Below are 20,173 nucleotides of genomic sequence, written 5' to 3' on the forward strand. Positions count from 1 at the left end.
TCCTCTCCCAGCTACCACCCTCCCCTCCTCCAGCCAAACTGCTCCGGCCGCTGCCCTCCTGGCACACATGCACCGCACCTGCCCGCTCACCACTCCCAGACCGCCTCCCGGCTCCGCTCACATCCAGCCCCACGCACTGCTCAGGGCGCCGCGGTGTGCCAGTGGCTGGGGAGCTGCTCTCCCCCTCCCCCACCCCCCACCCCCCGGGGCACACCCAGCCTCAGAGAAGTCAGCAGCAGAGCCAGGTGGTGCCCAGCAGGGAGGCCCCGCTCTACGCACGCCACACAGGACATCTTCTGCCCAAACATCCCACGCCACTTCCTGCCACCTGTGCGCTCACTCGGCATGCCTCCTGGAGCCCCATCCCGGGCCCCCTGCCAGCTCCGCCTGGGCACCGGCCCGGTGCTCCTCCTCAGGGCCTCTCCCCAGCGAGGAGCGAGCCCCAAGGTCCTGCCTTCCCTTGCCAGGCATCCTCCTGGGTGCTGTCAGGGCCTGGGCAAGCCCCTCCAGCCACTCAGCTGCGCTGACCCTCCTGGGAACCTGGTGAGACCCTCATCTGGGAGCCCCTGGTGCCTGAGCGCCTGACCTCATGGAGCGCACCAGCCGGGCCAGCAGCCGCCGCTTCTCCTCGCTGGAGAACTGCATCACGCCCGGGGTCTCGAACTTCTGCCGGATCCACTGGCACTGCTCCACGTCGTTGATGAACATGAACTCCAGGCCGATGTGCTGGCAGTAGGTGCTCTGGGGGGACAGCCAGGAAGAGGGACAGATGCCCAGGCATCTGGAACAGAAAAGGCAGCACCTCCCGCCCCTGGCAGGCCTGAGAGCTCCACCGGTGTTCCCCCCACACCTGCCTGTGCTCACCTCCAGGCGCTGAATGATCTCCCGCAGGGAGAGGGTGTTCTCGGAGCCTCCGATGAAGGTGGTCGTGGGCAACTGGAACTCCTTGTCCAGGTCAGCCTCCCGCAGGTCATAGAAGGCTGAGCAGAGCCCGGAGGCAGAGAGGAAAGAGGGGTCACTCAGGTGAGGCCCAGCAGTGTCCCTCCCTCCAGGTCCCGCTAAGCTCAGGGGACAGCTGCAGGGAGCAGGGAGAGGGTCAGAGCCCAGCTGCTGCCACGGGAGTGAGCCCGGTGAAGTCTCTCACGTTTGCCGAGCACGGTGGGCCCTGAGGGAGCACAGGGAGCCGCCCTTGGAGGGACACTGTGCAGCAGAGGGGCCAGGGTCAGAGAAGCTTCCTGGGCTGCTTACAGGGCCGCAGAGCCCCTCACTGCGCACAGGCACCAGCTGGCTCTGGCATCACCAGGGCAACAGAGAAGGGTACCAACTCTCACCCAATTTATCGATGCTTGTGATTAGGTCTGAGGGTACAAAGGAGTCCAGGTCTGCATCCAGAATGCCCAGGGGGTCCAGCTGGGCCACATGGTGGCCCCGGATCTGGAGAAGGGAAAATGTCAGGGCGGGGCTAGGACAAAGCCGGACAGACCCTCCCCAAGAGCAAGGTTCTGGGGCCTGGCCCCCCACCTCCCACTTCAGATCTTCTCCCCAGTGTAGAGTGGCAGGGCTAGAAGCTAGACTTTTAAGGATAGCTTGCTTTGATGACTTGATTTTGGAATCTTGCAAATATTTTATATCACTATAAAACAAAATTAATTTTTAAAATTGAAAGTAAAACAAAACAAATGAATTAATGCACCCATTTGGTGGCATGACTCACAGAAAGGAACTATTCCAACTGACTGATAGAATACTCCCTAGTGACACACAGACCTGCAGGCTCAGAAATCCATTCCCATCAGTCAGGGGTGTGGTATAGAATTGTATTCTAAGGCTGTTGTGCGGGGGTTGTAAGAAAGTAAAATAAGTCATTGTATTGCTTGCTGTCTTGGAGAACCTCTGTTTCTGACAACTTTAATGAGAAGTGGTGGGCCCTAGCCGGTTTGGCTCAGTAGACAGAGCGTCGGCCTGCGGACAGTCAAGGGCACATGCCAGAGTTACGGGCTCGATTTCCAGTAGGGGGCAGGCAGGAGGCAGCAATCAATGATTCTCTCTCATCACTGATGTTTCTATTTCTCCCTCTCTCTTCCTCTCTGAAATCAATAAAAATATTTTTTTAAAAGAAAAGATGGCATAAGATTGATAAGTTCAAGGGTAAACCCTAAGTCCCACATTTGACACATATAGAAGCATCAATATAAACCCATAAGTATGTAATGTTTTTTAAAAATACATTCTTCCGGATTTTACGAGGAGAATCCAAGATGGCTGCACAGATAAACACCTAGCCACAGCCGCACACAACAATTTCAATAAAATACAACTAAAATATAAAATGAACATTACCCAGAACTACAGGAAAGTCGACTGACTGGAAATTCTATGAGAAGCAAGGAGAAAACCAGAAGGAAGAGCGGAGGAGATGTAAAAGCCTAAGGTACGGAGACATGCGGCACGCACGGAGAGGACGGAGCCAGAGAGGAGAGGCAGCTGAATGTTTGGCTGGCGTTCCCTAGCCGGAAGGAGATAAAAGCTCCGACTGTGCTGGGCCCCAGACCCGACTGCTCTGAACCCCGGTTCTAGGCCAGATCCTGGGGACCCAGGCTCAAACAGAGGGAGCCGGGGCTGTGAGGATCCCAGGGGAGCGGCAAAAGGCAGAGCTCCCGGAGGTGTGCACATTGCGCGCAGAGGACGGACTGTTGACTCTGCTGCTCGATTGCCCTGGCGGGAAGGAGACAAAAGCTCCAGACTGTGCTGGGCCCCAGTCCCGACAGCACTGAACCCCAGTTCTAGGCCAGACCCCGAGGACCCAGGCTCGTACAGAGGGAGCTGGGCTGTAAGGCGGAACCCCGGGGGAGTGGCGAAAGGAGATCCCGGAGGCGCGCAGAGAAGGGACGGTTGGCTGTGCCGCGGGATTACCCTGGCAGGAAGGAGACAAAAGCTCCAGACTGCTCTGAACGCCACCTCCAACTCCACTTCCAACTGAACTGAACCCCAGTTCCGGGCTCATTGAGGGAGAGCCTAGACTGTTTGGTAGCAGGTGAAAATCGAGGGCACCTTTCTCTCAGAGGTGCTTGCAACGAGTACTGAAGGACCCTGGGGATTACTGAGACTCAGGAGCCGCATAGGGCAGGGCTGACAGAAGCCAAGGCTGTAGGCTCCACCCTGAAACCCCGCCCCATTCAAGCAGAACACAGAGACTTTTAAGGCTACCAACTCAGGGAAGCTGCGAAAATGCCGAGACAACAAAATAGATCACAAACGAAAGAAATGGAGGTCAAAAAGTGATTGGATATAGAGTTCAAATCTACGCTTATAAGGTTTTTCAAGAATTTCCTAGAAAAGGTCAATAAGACCTATGAGGATATGAAAAGGGATCAACTAGAATTAATAAGGAATCAACAAGAAATAAAGAATACATTGTCTGAAATAAAAAAATAATATACAGAGTCCTAAAAACAGAATGGAAGATCACAAAAATCAAGTCAAAGATTTGGAACATAAAGAGCCAGAAGACACTCCTCCACAGAAGCAAGAAGGCAAGAGAATCCAGAAAATTGAAGATAATGTAAGAAACCTCTGGGACAACTTCAAGCGAACCAACATCAGAATTATGGGGGTCCCAGAAGATGAGAGAGAGAGCAAGATATCAAAAACATACTGAAAGAAATAGTAACAGAAAACTTCCCCCACCTGGTGAAAGAATTAGACTTACAAGTCCAGGAAGCGCACAGAACTCCAAACAAAAGGAATCCAAAGAGGACCACACCAAGACAAGTCATAATTAAAATTCCAAGAGCAAAAGACAAAGAGAGAATATTAAAAGCAGCAAGAGCAAAGCAGGTAGTTACCTATAAAGGAGCACCTATACGACTGTCAGCTGATTTCTCAACAGAAACCATGCAGGCCAGACGGAAATGGCAAGAAATATTCAAGGTGATGAACAGTAAGAACCTACAGCCAAAAATAATCTACCCAGCAAAGCTATCACTCGGAATCGAAGGCCAGATAAAGAGCTTCACTAATAAAAAAAAAAAGCTAAAGGAGTTCATCACCACCAAACCAGAATTGCTGAAGGGGGTTCTTTCGGAAGAGAAAGTAAATGAAGATAAAAATTATGAACAATAAATACGTAACTATCAACAAGTGAATCTAAAAACCAAGGAAATTAAAAAAAAAACAAAAAAAAAACCTGATGAACAATATTAACTGTTGAATATAATAGAATCAGAGGTATGGAAGGGGAGTGAACTGATGATTCTTGGGGAAAAGGGGAGAGGGGGATGTGGAAAGAGACTGAACATAAACTGTGCACCTATGGATGAGGACAATGGGGGGTGGGGAGAGGGCAGAGGGTGGGGTGGGAACCTGGTGGAGGAGAGCAATGGGGAGGGGGTGGGGAATAGGAACATTTGTAATAATATGAACAATAAAAATTTATTTAAAAATAAATAAATAAAATAAAATAAAAATACATTCTTCCTGGCTAAAACCAGTGGAAGGGCCCAGAAGTCACAACTAAAGCAATGGCAGTGACTGCCAGCACGCCCTGAGCTGGCCAGGCACAGGGCTGAGCAGAAATGCACAAGGTGAGTGCGGAGCACTTTGCCATGACAGGCAGCAGAGAGCAGCTCAGACACAGCGGGCTGAGGAAGGACACATGCTGAGCATGGTAGGCATAACAGCTGTAACAGACGGAAAGTCAGCAAGCATGTTTAGATTCAGGCATTCATATCACACTAAAAGAGATGGAAAATTTCCACTGGCCATCTCTGAAGGATGCCAGGGAACCACCTCATAATTTTGAAAATTTATAAATAAAAAGAAAAATCAGACATGGATCCTGCCTTTCCTATACAATTTGTACCTCAGAAACAAATGGCGTTAACAAAAGACCGCTTCTCTTGATAGCAGGATTCCAGGTAACAAACAGAGAAAGGCTGAATTAGAATATCACCATTTTTACACCCCTAATGAATCAATGCCTCCAGGAAGTAACCATCCATAGCTGCTGTCTGATGAAGTGCCATCAGCACCAGGAAGCTGATTTTGAAATAAAAATAGATTCAGATCTATACTGAATAAAGCTCCTAGATCTAATTACCGATGTACAGAAATTACACAGGACAAAGGGACAGATGGAGTGACCAGAGGTATGTAATCAGTAGAATCCAGACTCCAATAATTCTACAGGACAAACAACCTGGTTTCTTTAAAAAAAAAAAAAGAAAAGAAAAGAAAAGAAAAGAAAGAAAAGAGGAAGAAATGAAGGAAGGAAGAAGGAAGGAAGGAAGAAGGAGAGAAGGGAAGGGAAGGGGAGGGGAGGGGAGGGGAGGGGAGGGGAAGGGAAGGGAGGGGAGGGGAGGGGAGGGGAGGGGAGGGGAGGGGAGGGGAGGGGAGGGAAGGGAAGGGAAGGGAAGGGAAGGGAAGGGAAGGGAAGGGAAGGGAAGGGAAGGGAAGGGAAGGGAAGGGAAGGGAAGGGAAGGGAAGGGAAGGGAAGGGAAGGAAAAGAGGAGGAGGAGGAGGAGAAGGAGGCAGGGAACACAAAAAGAAATGGGGAGGAACCCACAGAGTACAAGAGACTTAAGCGCCACATCAGCTTATCACAACCTGTGGCTTTATTTGGATCCTGAAGCAGTAAAAAAAAAAAAAAAAGAAGAAGCAGTAAAACGAAATTATAAGACAGACAGGCAACATCAAAGCAACGGAATATTTGATAGTGGAAGGGTTTAGCAATGGGAGGCAGGGGCAGGGAAGGGGGTCCATGGGAGAGGAATGCATCTGTGATGGGCATTGATGCTCCACGCCACCAGGTTATCTCACAAACACAAAGGAGGAATGTTAATAGATAAGGGGAAGAAGAAGAGGGGGCAGGTACAGAGTAGGTGCCTGAATCCAGAGACCAGCCTGCAGGAAAGCCTCAGCAGCTTAGTTTCCGCTAAAGAACAAAGCGCAGCTGGAAACCGTGCCTAAAAGATGAAGGCCCTTAGGCAGCGCTCTAAATGTTACTTTGTATATAATACTAGAGGCCCAGTGCACTAAATTTATGCGGGGGGGGGGGGGGGAGGCGGGGGGGGGTGCGCATGGGGTGTCCCTCAGCCCAACCTGCACCATCTCCAATCTGGGACCCCTCAAGGGATGTCTGACTAAACAGGCAGTTGGAAAGCCCTCTCACAATCCATGACTGCTGGCTCTCAACTGCTCGCCTGCCTGCCTGCCTGCCTGCCTGCCTGCCTGATTGCCCCTAACCACTTCTGCCTGCCAGCCTGATCACCCCTTAACTGCTCCCCTCCTAGCCTGATCCATGCCTAACTGTTCCCCTGCTGGCCCAATTGCCCCTAACTGCCCTCCCCTGCCGGCCTGGTCACCCCTAACTGCTTTCCCTGCAGGCCTGGTCGCCCCCAACTGCCCTCTCCTGCCAGCCATCTTGTGGCAGCCATCTTGTGCCTACATGTTGGAATGATGGTCAATTTGCATATAACCTCTTTATTATATAGAACAGTTTTACATTCCTTGCTCTTTGTTTTCAAAATCAATGGTTAAGATCATTTTCTGCTTCTTTCACCCAGTCAAAACAATTACAAATATGGCTGTTTGCCCAACGTGTCCCACAATCCATCAGTCCTCAGGCCAGCTAGGGAACCCAGTGCTACTTCCTTCCCTGTCCTGTGCACAGGTGTTCAGCTGCCATCCCACATAGAGTGCTTCCTTCAGAGGCACTTATCCCCATTGGCAGGGCCTCCCACTGCAGGCTTCTGCAGCAGCCTGCTGCTCCTTCCCATGGAGTGCCTGCCAAGGGCCCCAGGATGCCCCTGCCCTTCCTTCTGCATGGCTGTAAGACAACTTTCATAGCAAACACATTCGCCACTGGTTCCCAGAGAGATCCCAAACAGTAACACTGGTTTTGCAGTTAACACCTGGAGCAGCTCTCCAATTAGTCCTCTTCAGTCAAGACTAGGAATATGGGCCATCATCAGGGCTCTTTGGCAGGGTAGGGGCCCAACCTGGGGACCCATGGGGAGAGCATAAGTCTCCAGAGCAGAGCAGAGCAGCTGGTAGAGGAAGAGCTGTTTCTGAACTATTCACTCATTCCAAAAACACTAAGCACCTGCTCTATAACAGTCCCTATAAAATGGGGGGGGGGGGGGGGGGGGGGTGGAGGCCTATTTTTTTTCTTTGCTGTGACCACCCACAGTTTGAGAAGCACCTGGTAATTAAACCCCAAGATTGTTAGCTCCTCAGCTCCTCTGTTCAAACTGCGAGAGAAGTTACTCTCAAGGCTACATTCTTACATACACCTCCTCCCTGCTGGTTTTATAACCCAGGGATAGTTAACAGAAAGTTCCCTTCTGCCCTCCTCTTCAAAAAAGCCTCTTTCAACTCTTCCTAATTTTTGCTCTAAGAATGTGTTACAGGCTTGGGGAAACTACTGATAAGACACCTCCCTAGGACATGTGCCTGGACCATGTCCTGCAGAACCAGCAAAGACCACCCCCTGATGGCTGCTCAATTTCACCTAGCAACAGCAGCCGCTGGAAAATCCCCCTCCCTCTCTTGTATGACTTTTGTTCTTTGCCTTTTGTATTGATTAGCAACTCACTGGCCCTTTCCCTTTGGGGAAAGTAAACTATCTCTTCTCTCAGTTGTGAATTCTTTCACAGCTGTGGTCACCGACCAAAATCCTGACACCTGCCCTCTTGGAATGTTCAGGAGAAGATAACAGACATTAACAAGAGCCAATCTATTCAACATTTTTGTTTGTTTGTTTGTTTGTTTTAACATATTTTTATTGATTTCAGAGAGGAAGAAATAGAAACATCAGTGATGAGAATCACTGGCTGGCTGCCTCCTGCATGTCCCCTACTGGAGATCAAGCCCGCAACCCAGGCATGTGCCCTTGACTGGAATCAAACCTGGGACCCTTCAGTCTGCAGACCAACATTCTATCCACTGAGCCAAATCAGCTAGGGCTACTCAACTTTCATTCAACATTTACTGAAACAGATTTTTTACTAAGTCCTTCCCTGTACTTGGGGCACAATGGTGTGTGAGACAGATAACATTCCACCAGAAAGACCACAAACCTACAGATCAGTAGGCACCAAAAAGGCCAGGAGGTGGTGAGTGACCTGGTAATGTGACAACGAGTAGCAGCGGGAGTGAGAGCATCTGGCAGAGGGCTTAGAGAAAGGTTCTCTGAAGAGCTGCCCTCGGAGCTGAGTGAGCTCCCTTCCCTCAGCACCCGGCCACACCCCAGGACAGTTCAGCCTCACAGCCAGTGCCCTCCCAGCACTCACCTGGTAGGCCCGAATCAGGGACTGCACAGCCAGGTGGTCCTCCACCAGTTTGCCGGTCCTGGTCTGGCTTGAGGCGGCTGGCCTGCTCTCGGGTACCACAGAGGGGGCCTGTGGCTGAGGAGGGCCACCCGACGCTCCCTCACTGACTTTCCGGAAGTAGCTGTCCCAGGACTGGGCAGGGGTAGAAGCAAGAGAACAGCCAGGTCAGGGCCTGGGAGGAGTGGGGTGGCCCTGGTTTGGGCTCTGGGGGATGTTGGGTGTCCTTCACCACCACAGCTCTGAGCCCTCCCAGGACCATGCCAAGAAGACCCCTCAAAACCAGGCCAGGTTCCCCACCCACAGCCAAGAGCTCTCTGGGACCCGGGTTGGGGGAGGCATGGGGCTAAAACTTGTGGGCCAGAGGCTTCAGAAGTGAAAGGAGCTTATAGCCCTGGGGGAACATGTTCTCACACACATGGAGGGTCAGAGGAGGCCTTTGTAGGGGGCAACTAGGCAGCAGGCCCTCCACACTGTCAATGCATCTAGCCTTTGAGCTTCAGCTCTCCTGCTGGTAGTTTACTCTACAGGTGTACTTGTACAGGTGTGCTAGACGTACGGACATGATGTTCCCACAGGACTGTTCATAGAAATGACAACATACAAACAACCTACGTGGGAAGCAGCAGCAAACTGGTTAAATAAATGATGATACATTAGATTCTGAAAGATTATGCAATCCTTACAGAATTTTTGCTACTATTTGTGCAGAAGCAAAAAACAGACACACATATGCATAAGCACGTCCGTGTTCTAGCCCAGTGATCTGCAACCTTCCTCATTTCATGGCACATAAACCAATTACTAAAATCCTGCAGCACACCAAAAAACATATTTTTTGCCAATCTAACAAAAACAAAGTATATTTTTGATTCATTCACATAGGATGGCAATTGTTTTGTTGGCTGTTATCATTTTTTTTTTTTAATTTTACAGTCTAAGGGAAAAGAGGTCATTGTCCCTGACTAATCAGGTAACTGCACGTTTTAAAAATTCTTGCAGCACACTGGTTAAAAATCACTGTTTTAGCAGAACACAAAAAAGGTTTTCCTCTCCTACAGTGTGAGAAGCCCTATTGGAAGCAATTTGTCAAAACCCGTCAGTAATCTTTGACCCAACAATTCTACTTTGAGGAACTTCAGCAGATAGCTGCGCACGTGCAAGAGGAGGAATGTTCAAGGTTATGGGCTGCAGCACTGTTCACAACCAGAGACAGAGAAAGGAGAAGAGCCAGATGTCAGTCAGTGGGGTGGGATGGCACAGCCATACAGTGGGATAGTTCGCAGCCGGGAAAAAGAAGAGTGAGGCTCCTGATGCAATGACATGAGGGAGCTTGGAGATGTGTGCTAAGTGAAAAGAGCCTGGAGCAAGCAGTGCCTGTTCCATGTAACTTTGGGTAAAGAGGAAATCTAAAACTATGTTGCAGTAAGTTTACCTGAAGAAATCCTCTGCAAGAAAACTGAAGAAGCTAAGAATAAATGGAAACTGACGAGGGGGCGCTGAGCAGATGGGTGGGCTGGGAGGGGGCCTTACTGTCCAGGGTCAGACTCCTTGTTTGCGGACCATGAGTCTGAGTGAAGTGAAGGAAGAGGAGCTTCACTTTTCACGTTCACCTGTCATCCGAATTTTTATTTTTTTTACCATCAACAGGTATTTATTTTGTCAGCTCAATACGTAACTAACACGTGTACGCCTAACTACAGGACATAACAAGGGGCCCTGAGCAGACAGCCCAGCCTGACGAAGGGGCAGGGGCAGGTCTGGAGCTGGGTGTGGCTGAGCAGGGCACTATCAGGACGTGCAGGCCAGCCCACCCCCCACTAGTGGCTCCCCAGCAGGAAGGAAGAGACGTGTCCAGGCTCTTTCACACTCAGGATGGCGAAGGACCCGAAGAAGAAGAAACCTGCCCAAGATCACACAGCTGCTTCTCCCCACTCCCCTTCAGCCCCCGAGCTGCCCTCCCACACGGCGGGCAGGGTGGGTGCCGACCTTGTGGACACTCTGGGGGTTTTCCAACCAGGCGAAGTACATCTCCTCCATGTAGCTGGAGCCTCCTCCACCTCTGCTGCCCGGGACGGCAGCCTGTGGCCCAGACGACCTGCTGCGCCAGCCGGACACCCGGACGTCGTGTGGGGCCAGAAGCCTCGCGGCCTGCAGCCCCAGCCGGGACATCAGCAGCCTCAGCTGACTCATTCTGGACACAGGCGACGAGGGAGAGGATAAGCCACAGGCCAGGACAAAGGGGCTCTGGCAGCTACTCTTCTGCTGTCTGGCATTGGTTGGTCCCACTAGGCAAGGGGGCCTGGGGCCAGCTGTGATGATGTAGAGAAGGAGGACACTGCCGGCCCTCCCGGGTTCACTGCCCAGTGGGAGATCCCAGCACAATAAGTCCACCAACAGCTTTCGGCATCCTCGAGCCCCCGTCCCCCTGTGCCCTCCCACCCCAACCTGTGCTCCCTCCCGGCCTCCCTCCAGCCTGGTGCAAAGGCAAGTACAATCCAGGCCCTGCCTCAGGGAGCACCCAGACCAGGTGCTGCAGCCCATGAAAAGGATAAGGCACGTGCATGCAGAACCCCCAATAAGGAGTAGGCCACTAGGCTGACCACCCTGGTACTTAAGCAGGGGAGTCTATCAGGGACAGGGTGCTATGTCTGGTCAGTAAAAAGCCAGAAAAAAGGGGTCTGGCTGTACTGCACTGTACCTGGAGGCCCATGGCATGTCTGGATCTCCGGCCATTATAACCAAAAGTCACCGTGACTTCCACTAACTGCAGTGCTGACTCAGCACACCAGGCCAGAAGGCCAATGACATGGGCCTGAACTGCCCCCACTTCTCAGCAGGGAGGACTGAGGCTCAGAGAAGGAAAGAGCATGAGACCAGTGGTGGGTAGACCAGCAGGCCCCACGCCCATCTTAGCTGGAGCCACTCTCTGGTTCTTGTATCTTTCCCAGAGTTTATACTCACCACCAATGTCACTCAAAACATCTAACGGCTCAGGGGTACTTGGCCAGAAGCCCGCCCGGATGGAGAGGAACGAGTACCTGGAGCTCATCTCACCCCTCTCTGTCACTGCCCTTCCCAGGGAAATCCCTGGGTAGCAGCGGGGGCTTCTCCCACCCTCCAAGTTCTAAGAGCCCCAGGGGTCCCTACCAAAGCAAGCCGAGGGTGGACAGGGCCCACTGAGGCACCTGCCCCCCAGCCCAGCACTGCCTGCTCATAGAACAGCTCCCCCTGAACACTGCTAATGCTCTTCTGCCCAGAGCACCCCAACCTGTGAGCGGGGGCCCAGCACTAGAGCCACCCCACCAGGGACAATGTAAGCAGGAGGGGCCTGGTTCCCACTGTACAACTCAGGCCCAGAAAAAGCGCCTTCTGGGCATAACTAGCTCCTGGGCCTGGCCCTGAGCCAATAGGCCTTTGGCCTGGTGGGCTCTCCTGCTCCATCCGCTCACCAAGTCGCCAGAACCATCTGGCTGGGCTTTCTACAAAGAGTGAGGCCCAGGGCAGGACGGGTACAGCCGCCCAGCCTGCTTCCTCCACCTCTCCCTCCAAACTCACGTGAGCCGAAGAGGAGGGGAGATGATCTCCTCAGGCAAGGGAAAGTGGCTTCTCAGGCAACCAGTAGTAAGTCTAAACAGAAGAAAATTAAAAAGCAAAAATATATCCCAGTGCAGGAAGGTGAGACCAGCTGGAACTGAGCACCAAGTGCCCCAAACTTCCTTCCCACATGCTCAGCCCCTGAAGCTCGGGCCAGATGCCCAGCCCACCAGCCAAGGATGCCACCCTTACAGCGAAGGCCACCTAGGGCTGGCTCTCCCTGGAGCAGCGCCTCTTCAAGTGCAGAGCAGGCTCAAGGCCCAGGCTCCCAACCACTTCTGACCGCCCCTGAGGCCTGAGCATATGGCAGAGCTGCCCTGGCCCAGAGAGCCACTGGCCTAGGATATCAGAAGAATCTAAACAACCCACAAAGCTCTGCCTTCCAAAAGCAGGACCATCCATCATGGAAATAAGAGCGCACAATAAGCATCGATTCTGGAGCAGGCACTCTGCCCATTTACCCCTCAACAATCTCATAAAGTGGGCACTAGGATTAGCCCCTTTTATAAACAGGGAAACTGAGGCACAGAGAGGCTAAGCCTGTGAGTGATAGGGTTCTATGTGGTTCCAGAGCCTGCACCCTCCTCACTGTGGAGTCAAGATATAAGCCCTGACTTTGTGCGGACAGTGCATTTCCCGCAGGCTGCAGCGAGGCACTCTGCCAGCACAGGGCAATGGGACGGCTCCAGGGAACAGTGACAAAGCCTGGCTGTACCCAGCCGGCTCGGCGCAGGAACACTGTGTTTTACAAACAATGAGCTGTCTGGGCCAGCCACTGGACACTGCTGTGGCCTTCACCCGCCTGGCAGGAGGGCATTCGGCCAGCCACCCTGCCCATCCCAGCAGGGCTTGAGGACCCAGGAGCCCTGGAGGATGGGGCAAAGCCAACCTCAGTACCTGGAGCCAGAGCCCCCTGCCAGTCCTGCCAGGTCCTACCTGCACAGGTGAAAGCAGGAGCAGTCAGCTCCCTGCACACCCCCACCCAGCCCAGCTCCCGGTGCACTCTGGGCGGGTTGCTCTGGGCAGCTCCTGGGGGAGGAGGGGGGTACCGGGTCTCTTCCCTAGGCAGGTCAGTACCCTCCCCACTCCCAGCCCCAGAACCACCACACTGCAGACTTCCTCAACCACTAACCCACACAGCCCTGTCCGCACGGCCCAGGTGAGGACTCTCTGCAATCGCCCGTGGTAGAAACCGGTTAACAGGGACCCCAAGACGCTGGGCAGCAGAGCCCATCCTCACATTCTGAGAACTGAGTGGGCTTTTCTCAGGAATAAACCCCAACACTAATTTGCTGAGCCCAAAAGGAGGCCGGGCGGCAGACTCCAGGGTGGATAGGCAGGGTCTGCTTATTTACTTGGCAGAGAAGAAGGGCCGGGGCTACAGCCCAGCCATGGGCAAAGTACAAAAATAGATGGGCCAGTTCCAAGGCCAGCGTGGGGAGGAGCCGCAGGGCAGTCCAAGCGGAGTGGAGGGGTGCCAGTGGGGCCCGTGGGGCCTGGTTAATTAATGCCCATTGCACCCTGGGACCTCTAGTACACCCATCCCCTTCCTCCCCCATCTCCCTGAGGGTGGATGAATCACTTCCCAGGAAGGCTGTGACGTCAGGCCAGTCTTGCCTCTCTCAAAGCCTCAGTTTCCCCATGTGTGAACAGACACAGTGGTTAACACCGTATGTAAGGCCTCTGCTCCCACGAGATCCTGTGATATGAAGCTGACTCCGGGCCCCTCCCCATTTTGATGTGGCTCCTGCGGTTCCGGCCCCTTGAAGGGACTAAGAGCAGCAGGCCCTGCACCCACCACCGGACAGTCTGTAGTCTTTGAGCTGGAGAAACCCAGCTGATGCCTGAAACCCCACCATTCGTGCGTCACTCCTGCGCGCACAATGCACTCTCAGGGTCGGACCTGCGCAGAGGGCGGGGCGTCCCAGGGAGGCCGCCGGCAGCCAAGGGCGAAGCCAAGGTCACGCTCATTCCCCTTCCCTGGTCCCACTGCGGGGCCCGTCAGGCTGCGGGCAGCAGTTCCCCAGGACCCGGGGACGGGGAGCAGAGGGGCCACCCCCCAGACAGCGGAGAAGGGGCGAAAGGACCCAGAGGGAGGGCCGCGGCGCTCACCGGCCGGCGGGTTCGGCGCGGCGGAGCGGCCGTCCGGAGCCGCAGGTGCAGAGTGAGCGCCGGAGGTGCGCAGCTGGACCCTTACCTGCGTCACGTGACGCGGCGCCGGCCGCCGCGAGCGCGCCCGGAGACTCCGGCGCGTGGTGACGTCTCCATGGACACCACGCCCCGCCCCTGCCCCGGCGCTGTCCTCGGTGCTGACCGCCCGGCCGAGGCCGCACGGCCCCGGGGAGAGAAGATCCTGCAAACCACGGAGCAGGGCGATCCCATAGGGCTGCGGGTCTGCGGAGTCCCGGAACCCCCGTGTCCTTGTCCAAACACCAAGAAGTGTGTACGAAGATAAGCAGCCGTGTGTGTGTGTGTGTGTGTGTGTGTGTGTGTGTGTGTACAGGAGAACAGTTTCCGTACACACAATGCTATTAAAAGCCCCACTGTCATAGGGACACTGTACATAAAGTGGGATTTCACAAAGCCTAATGCACATTTTTCCCATTTATTGGCCCAGGTATGGAAACATAGGCTGCCTTCACTTCCCTGTTGCTACTAACAATGCTACGATAAATATCTCTCTACACATTCCCCATGAACATGTGCGGGAATTTCTCTGGAACATATAACCAGGAGCTAAACTGCTAGGTCACAGGTATGTGCATACAGGACTTGACTAATCTATGTCAAATTGCTGCTCGATTCTACATTTCCATAAATGGGTGTTCATAGCTTAGCTAACAGTTGTCAGTGCCCAGCTTTCTAATATTTGCCAGAATAACAGGTGCGATGTCATGTTATTGTTTTACTACACATTTATCTGATTATCAATAGTTTGCATCTCATTTTCTTTTTAATGTGGGGGTTTTCTTCTGTTATTTCTCTCGTTTTTTTGTTTGTTTATATACAGGATTTCCTGCTCTAGCCAGGTTTTCTCAGTGGTTAGAGCGTCTGCCAGCAGACCCAAGGGTAATGGTTCAGTTCCAAGTCAAGGACACGTATCTCAATTGCAGGTTCAATCCCTGGCTGGGGTCAGGGCATGTGTGGGAGGCAACCAAACAATGTATCTTTCTCACATCCATGTTCCTCTCTTTCTCTCTCTCCCCACCCCCTCCTTCCTCTCTTCCACTTTCTAAAAAAAAAAAAAAAAATCAATGAAAAAATATCCTGGGGGAGGATTAAAAAATAATAATAATATTTACAGGAGTTCCTCATGTAGGAACATATACATCTGTGATTCAAACCACCATCAACCCTCCATGGAGTATTGCAACAGCCCTTAACCAGCCTCCATGCTTCCACACTTGCACCCTGAATTTTAATCTCAGCACAGCAGGCAGACTTTCCCTTGTAAAACACGGATTCAAATCATGTTTCCCCTCCATTCAAAACCCTCAAATGACTTCTCATTTCACACACAGTAAATGCCAAAATTGTTACATTTGCTTCTAAGGCCCTTTATCTCATCTCAAATACTCCAGGCATACAACCATGCTGAATGAAGAAGATTAGGAAACCAAAAGAAATATGCAATGTAATACTCTTTGTGTTAATTAAAAGCACATAACTACAATATACATTTCACAATGAAACATTCAAATATATATCAAATACATTAATATGGTTGCCTATGGGGAGGGGGGAAGTTGGGGGAGGTAGAGGTAATTAATTGATTACCCTCCATCTATGGCATCCTATACCAATACTGTTAGGATGCCATGGATGGAGGGATATGATTAACTCTGTCCTCTGCACCTAAAGTCTCTCCCCAAAAACCATATTTATTTAATTTACAATATAATTATATCCCCAGCACTTCTCATAGTGCCCAACTCATAGATATTTTCATTAAATATTTGTTCAATGAATAATTGAATGAGTAAATGAACATTTAACTTGGATCCTGGAAAACAAGCATAAATAAAAGTTTGTCTGGTGCAGAAAGATGGGGTTCGTTGGGAGTTATTTCATTAAAAGCACAAGAAAATTACGTGGCTGTTCATAGGAAGGGTGTCTGTAGCACAACTTACAGTACCGGTGGAAAACTGAAGAATTACTCTTGGAAAGCAGGGCTGAGCCAGAAATGGACTATGTCTTCAAAGCTCTTAAGATGTTCAAAATTAAAAAAAAAAGAGAAAAAAGAAGCTGAGTTATCTGGCTTGGCCTGAATTGGGGGGAAAGGGGCCTGGAGCCACCCGTCTGAAACACATGGATTCAGAAACAAGGTAGACGGTTCATGGATGCTGGTACCACAAGAAACAGGAGTGAATGTCCGGGAGGAAAAATCCACACACTGCACTGAAAACCTCCAGCAGAAAAGCACCATAGGCGAAGGCAGAGCTGTATGAAGGGCTAGGGGAATGGAAATTGCCTGAACGTGGACAAGGTGTTAGGGGCAAAAATAGTATATTGGGGACCAGCTGTGGTTATGGAAAATATCAATTATGTTCTGTTAACCATGTTTATTAACACTATGGACTCCGGGAATAATTTCCAAATCAGGGTGAAGAAACAAGCAGAGGGCTTCACTTTTTATAACCTTCTGGGGTCTTTGTCTTGCAGATAGGGGTCCGCCCCCTTTTGTGGGCTTACAGGAAGGCCCCCAGGTGTTGGGGGTCCTCAGGCCATAACTGATGATCTGCCCTGGAGCCAGGGATAACTAACGACCCTTCTTTCCTGCCCTCCCAGGGCAGTGCAGTGTTCACAGTTTTTATGGCCTGACACGCCTTGCAAGACCAGGTCCTCCTCATTGTCATACTTTCAACAATAAATAATAATTTTTTGAATGTGGAGATTGAAATGTGCTTCCATGTTTGTGAATGTAATCTGACAATATTAATGAAAATACCCCCCAGCAATCCACCGTGGGGAATGCCTCCCCTAGAACTGAGAACTGGAGGGGGTGAAGTATGGTAGCAATCATCTCAGGTAGAAACTGCAGTTTTAACTTTAACTCTGCTGTTTGGCTTCTGTACTTATCTGCTTGCCGAAACAATATATTTTGATTTTCTGAACTTATGTATGCTATCCCAATCGATTGAATACTCCATGGATAGTGGTTTGAATATCCCATTGATTGTGATCTTACTGGTTATCTATGCACATTCTTCTGTACCTGGGAACCAGGACAGCATAATTACCCTGAATTGCCTCAGTAGCTACAGATAATGTGTTTCTGTTGATTCAGTGACCATAGACCCAAAACTATACTTAATCTTTATAAATGACTAACTTGCCCAATTTTGCTTCTGTAACTGCTTGGTGCAAACCAGGTTCCTCATTCCAAACCCAAAGATGTAATCGGTACCTTTGTGATACTCTGCCAAAGATGTAATTGATACCTCTGTGATATAAGCCAGATGTGGCGAGCATTTCAGGGCTGCGAGATTTGAAGTGCTGATTGCCCCCTTGTAAGCCACCGGCCTTTAATAAATGACTATAATTTGACTTCTTGATTGAGGTATCCTTTGTGAGACTCGGGGTACACTACAACAGAGAAATATGTAAGGATGTTTATTAAAGCTTTATTTGTTGGTTGAACTGGAAACAATCCAAGTGTTCATCAAAAGAGAAAAAACTCTGGAGCCAGTGGAGAGGGGACGGGGTGGCAGGGAAATTGGGAGGACTGGCTAGGAGAGGTTAAATGGGGGAGAAAAGGGATGTCTGTAATACTTTCAACAAAACTAAGGATAATTTTAAAACAAAACAAAAATCTGCCTGTTACCAAGGAAAGATTAACAACCTTGTTGTCCAAACAATGGAGTACCACTGCTGCCTACATAGCCTGCTTCCCCATACTTGTACTTCACTTCCCCATGTAATCTTTGTCCTACCTATATAAGCAGCTGGCTTATGGTCGGGGGCAGAGAAGATTTTTGTGGATGACCTACTGCTCATACTGGCGGCAGTATTGGAGAGCAAACACTCATATATGATTTGTTAACAAAAAAACAACAACATTGAAACCTATAAAGAATTTTTTAAAGAGTTTATTTGAGCCTTACTGTCGACATTCGCCGGGAAGCAGAACCTCAACGGATTGAGATAATGCTCCAAAGAATGGCGGGTTACATTTCTCTATTTATACACTGAAATCAAAGGAGGGACATAGGTGGGTTACATGAAATTCATTGGTGATGGAGTAAGGAGGCGGGAGAAAGCAAAGCGGTGGGAAACCCCTGGGATTGGATAAAAAATAAAATGATGGACGTGTACTCAGATGAGTGCAGGAACAATTAACATGATAACGAAGGAATTTGAGGCATCTGTCCTGGCGCCCACCACATTTGGTTGTTCCCCAGGGGCTCCGGAAAAAGGGAAGTTAAAAGTTACCCAGACATCTCATAGATAATGTTATCTTAGAGGCAAAAAGGCAAATAGGCTCAGTAAAAAGATCAAAGTTGACCTTTGTCTGGGACAATATCTGGGACATGACTACCAACTATAACCTATGAGATATTTAATTTTCAAACCATCTTTTGTGGTTATCTTAGGTCTCTGGGTTTGCAAGACTGCCATGCAGGCCTTCCCTGAGCTTGTCAGGTCAGCATGTGGCTCTTTTCTTTCACAGATTCAACCCTGTCTCTGCCTAATTGGCTCAGTAGTGCCAGGCAGCCTGGGCCCATTGTTGTCCAGTTTCAAAAGGACTGGTAACTTAGGCCAGGTGGGACCCAGTTTTGTATGCCATGTCAAGTTTGAACTTTATTCAGTAAGCATGGGACATCAGCAACATTTTAATCGCTGAAGTGTATGATCAAATTTGCTTTTTAGAAAGCTTTTCCTGGCAACTGGAGAGAGGACATATCCACATATAAGTGAGATCATGTGATACTTGTCTTTCTCTGACTGGCTTATTTTGCTTAGCATAGTACTCTCTAGATTCCTCCATGCTGTCTCAAAGGGTAAAAGATCCTTCTTGTTTTTTTTTGTTGTTGTTGTTTGTTTTTTAGCTGCATAGTATTCCATGGTGTAAATGTACTGCAGCTTTTTTATCCACTCATCTGCTGAAGGGTACTCAGGCTATTTTCAGATCTTAGCTATTCTAAATAGCACTGCTAGGAACATAGGGGTGCATATTCCTTTCTGATTGGTGTTTTGGGATTCCAAGTAGTATCTTTAGAGACTGGTACTATCCATGGTTTCAGGAATTTACTGGGGATCTTGGACAGTATCCCCAGTGAAGGGGGGGAGAGGTGGGGACACTACTCTATTGTTTGCACAACTAGCAGAGTTCCTTTCACTTCAAAATATCTCAAAAGCATTTCCCGTTATGTAACAACCTCTCCCTCAGCACTTTGAACATTGCAGCTTTGAACAGCTCACTCCATCCTGGCCTTCCCGGTGCAGCTTACCCCCTGACCCTGAGATTCCAGTGACTCTGCACATTTTTAATGCAAACGCCACTTGGTTTACTTGTCCTTTGCATTATTACCAAAGTTAAGAAAAGTGGCTTTCTGACTTATTAATCTTTTTTTCTGAAAAATATTTAGGCAATTATAAGTACAGTGCCTTCGAAACTATAAAAAAAGAAAAAGAGAGAAAGAGAGAGGAAGAACTCATGGATAAAGACAACAATGTGGTAGTTTTGGGGAGAAGGCTGTGGGTGGAGCTAGAGGAGTGTATAGGGGGGATAAGTGGTGGGGAAAAATTAAAAAACATATACTAAAAAACTGTAAGCCCCAAACACCAAGAAACACATTTAAAGTGGGGAAAATACATCAAACTTCAACATCTAATTAACTGTCAGTGGAAGCAAGGAGGAAGTGTCGACCGAGGTTAGTTAATAACAGTGGGATCGTCTCCTATATTACATGGAGCATGTGGGCTAAAGATGGCAGCCTTGGGGAGTAGCCGATGCCATTTTTGGTTGGTTCAGATTTATTTTGATGAAAAAACAGAGCTATTGAAACATCAGATAGAGACATTGTCTCATTACCTAAACTCCATCAAAAAGAAAAAAAAAGTTTGCAATCTGTTCTCAGTGGTCAGCCCCACAGGGAAGGGACATTTGTCGTTATTCACACTGAGTCACAGTCTGGAAGAGGGCCTCTGCTGACCTCTGAGGAGACTGCAGGGAACAGGCCTATGTTGTGAGCTCAGAGAACCAGAAGCACAAGTTCATCCCTTAGGAACCGGGCTCCATCCTCATG

General features: G+C 50.1%; 1 protein-coding gene across 6 annotated transcripts in view; it reads right to left on the reverse strand.

The window, feature by feature from the left end:
* Positions 1–14,173, reverse strand: part of OGDHL (oxoglutarate dehydrogenase L) — a 29,263-nt gene extending 15,090 nt beyond the window's left edge. For 2 of the 6 annotated variants that reach the window (XM_084903911.1, XM_084903907.1), the window contains exons 1-7: positions 14,037–14,152; positions 11,886–11,957; positions 10,317–10,521; positions 8,292–8,462; positions 1,332–1,434; positions 865–980; positions 587–741 (exon numbers count right to left, since the gene is read on the reverse strand). In XM_084903911.1, the coding sequence (XP_084760037.1) occupies positions 587–741; positions 865–980; positions 1,332–1,434; positions 8,292–8,462; positions 10,317–10,520 (749 nt within the window). In that variant the 5' untranslated portion in view covers position 10,521; positions 11,886–11,957; positions 14,037–14,152. Of the gene's footprint in view, positions 1–586; positions 742–864; positions 981–1,331; positions 1,435–8,291; positions 8,463–10,316; positions 10,522–11,885; positions 11,958–12,385; positions 12,404–13,722; positions 13,769–14,036 lie in introns of those variants that run through there. The other 4 variants (XM_084903912.1, XM_084903908.1, XM_084903909.1 and 1 more) reach the window with 4 other exon arrangements.
* Between the last annotated feature and the right edge of the window lie 6,000 nt (positions 14,174–20,173).

Source organism: Pipistrellus hanaki (assembly GCF_964339955.1).
Source record: "Pipistrellus hanaki genome assembly, chromosome: 14".
Lineage (NCBI taxonomy): Eukaryota > Metazoa > Chordata > Mammalia > Chiroptera > Vespertilionidae > Pipistrellus > Pipistrellus hanaki.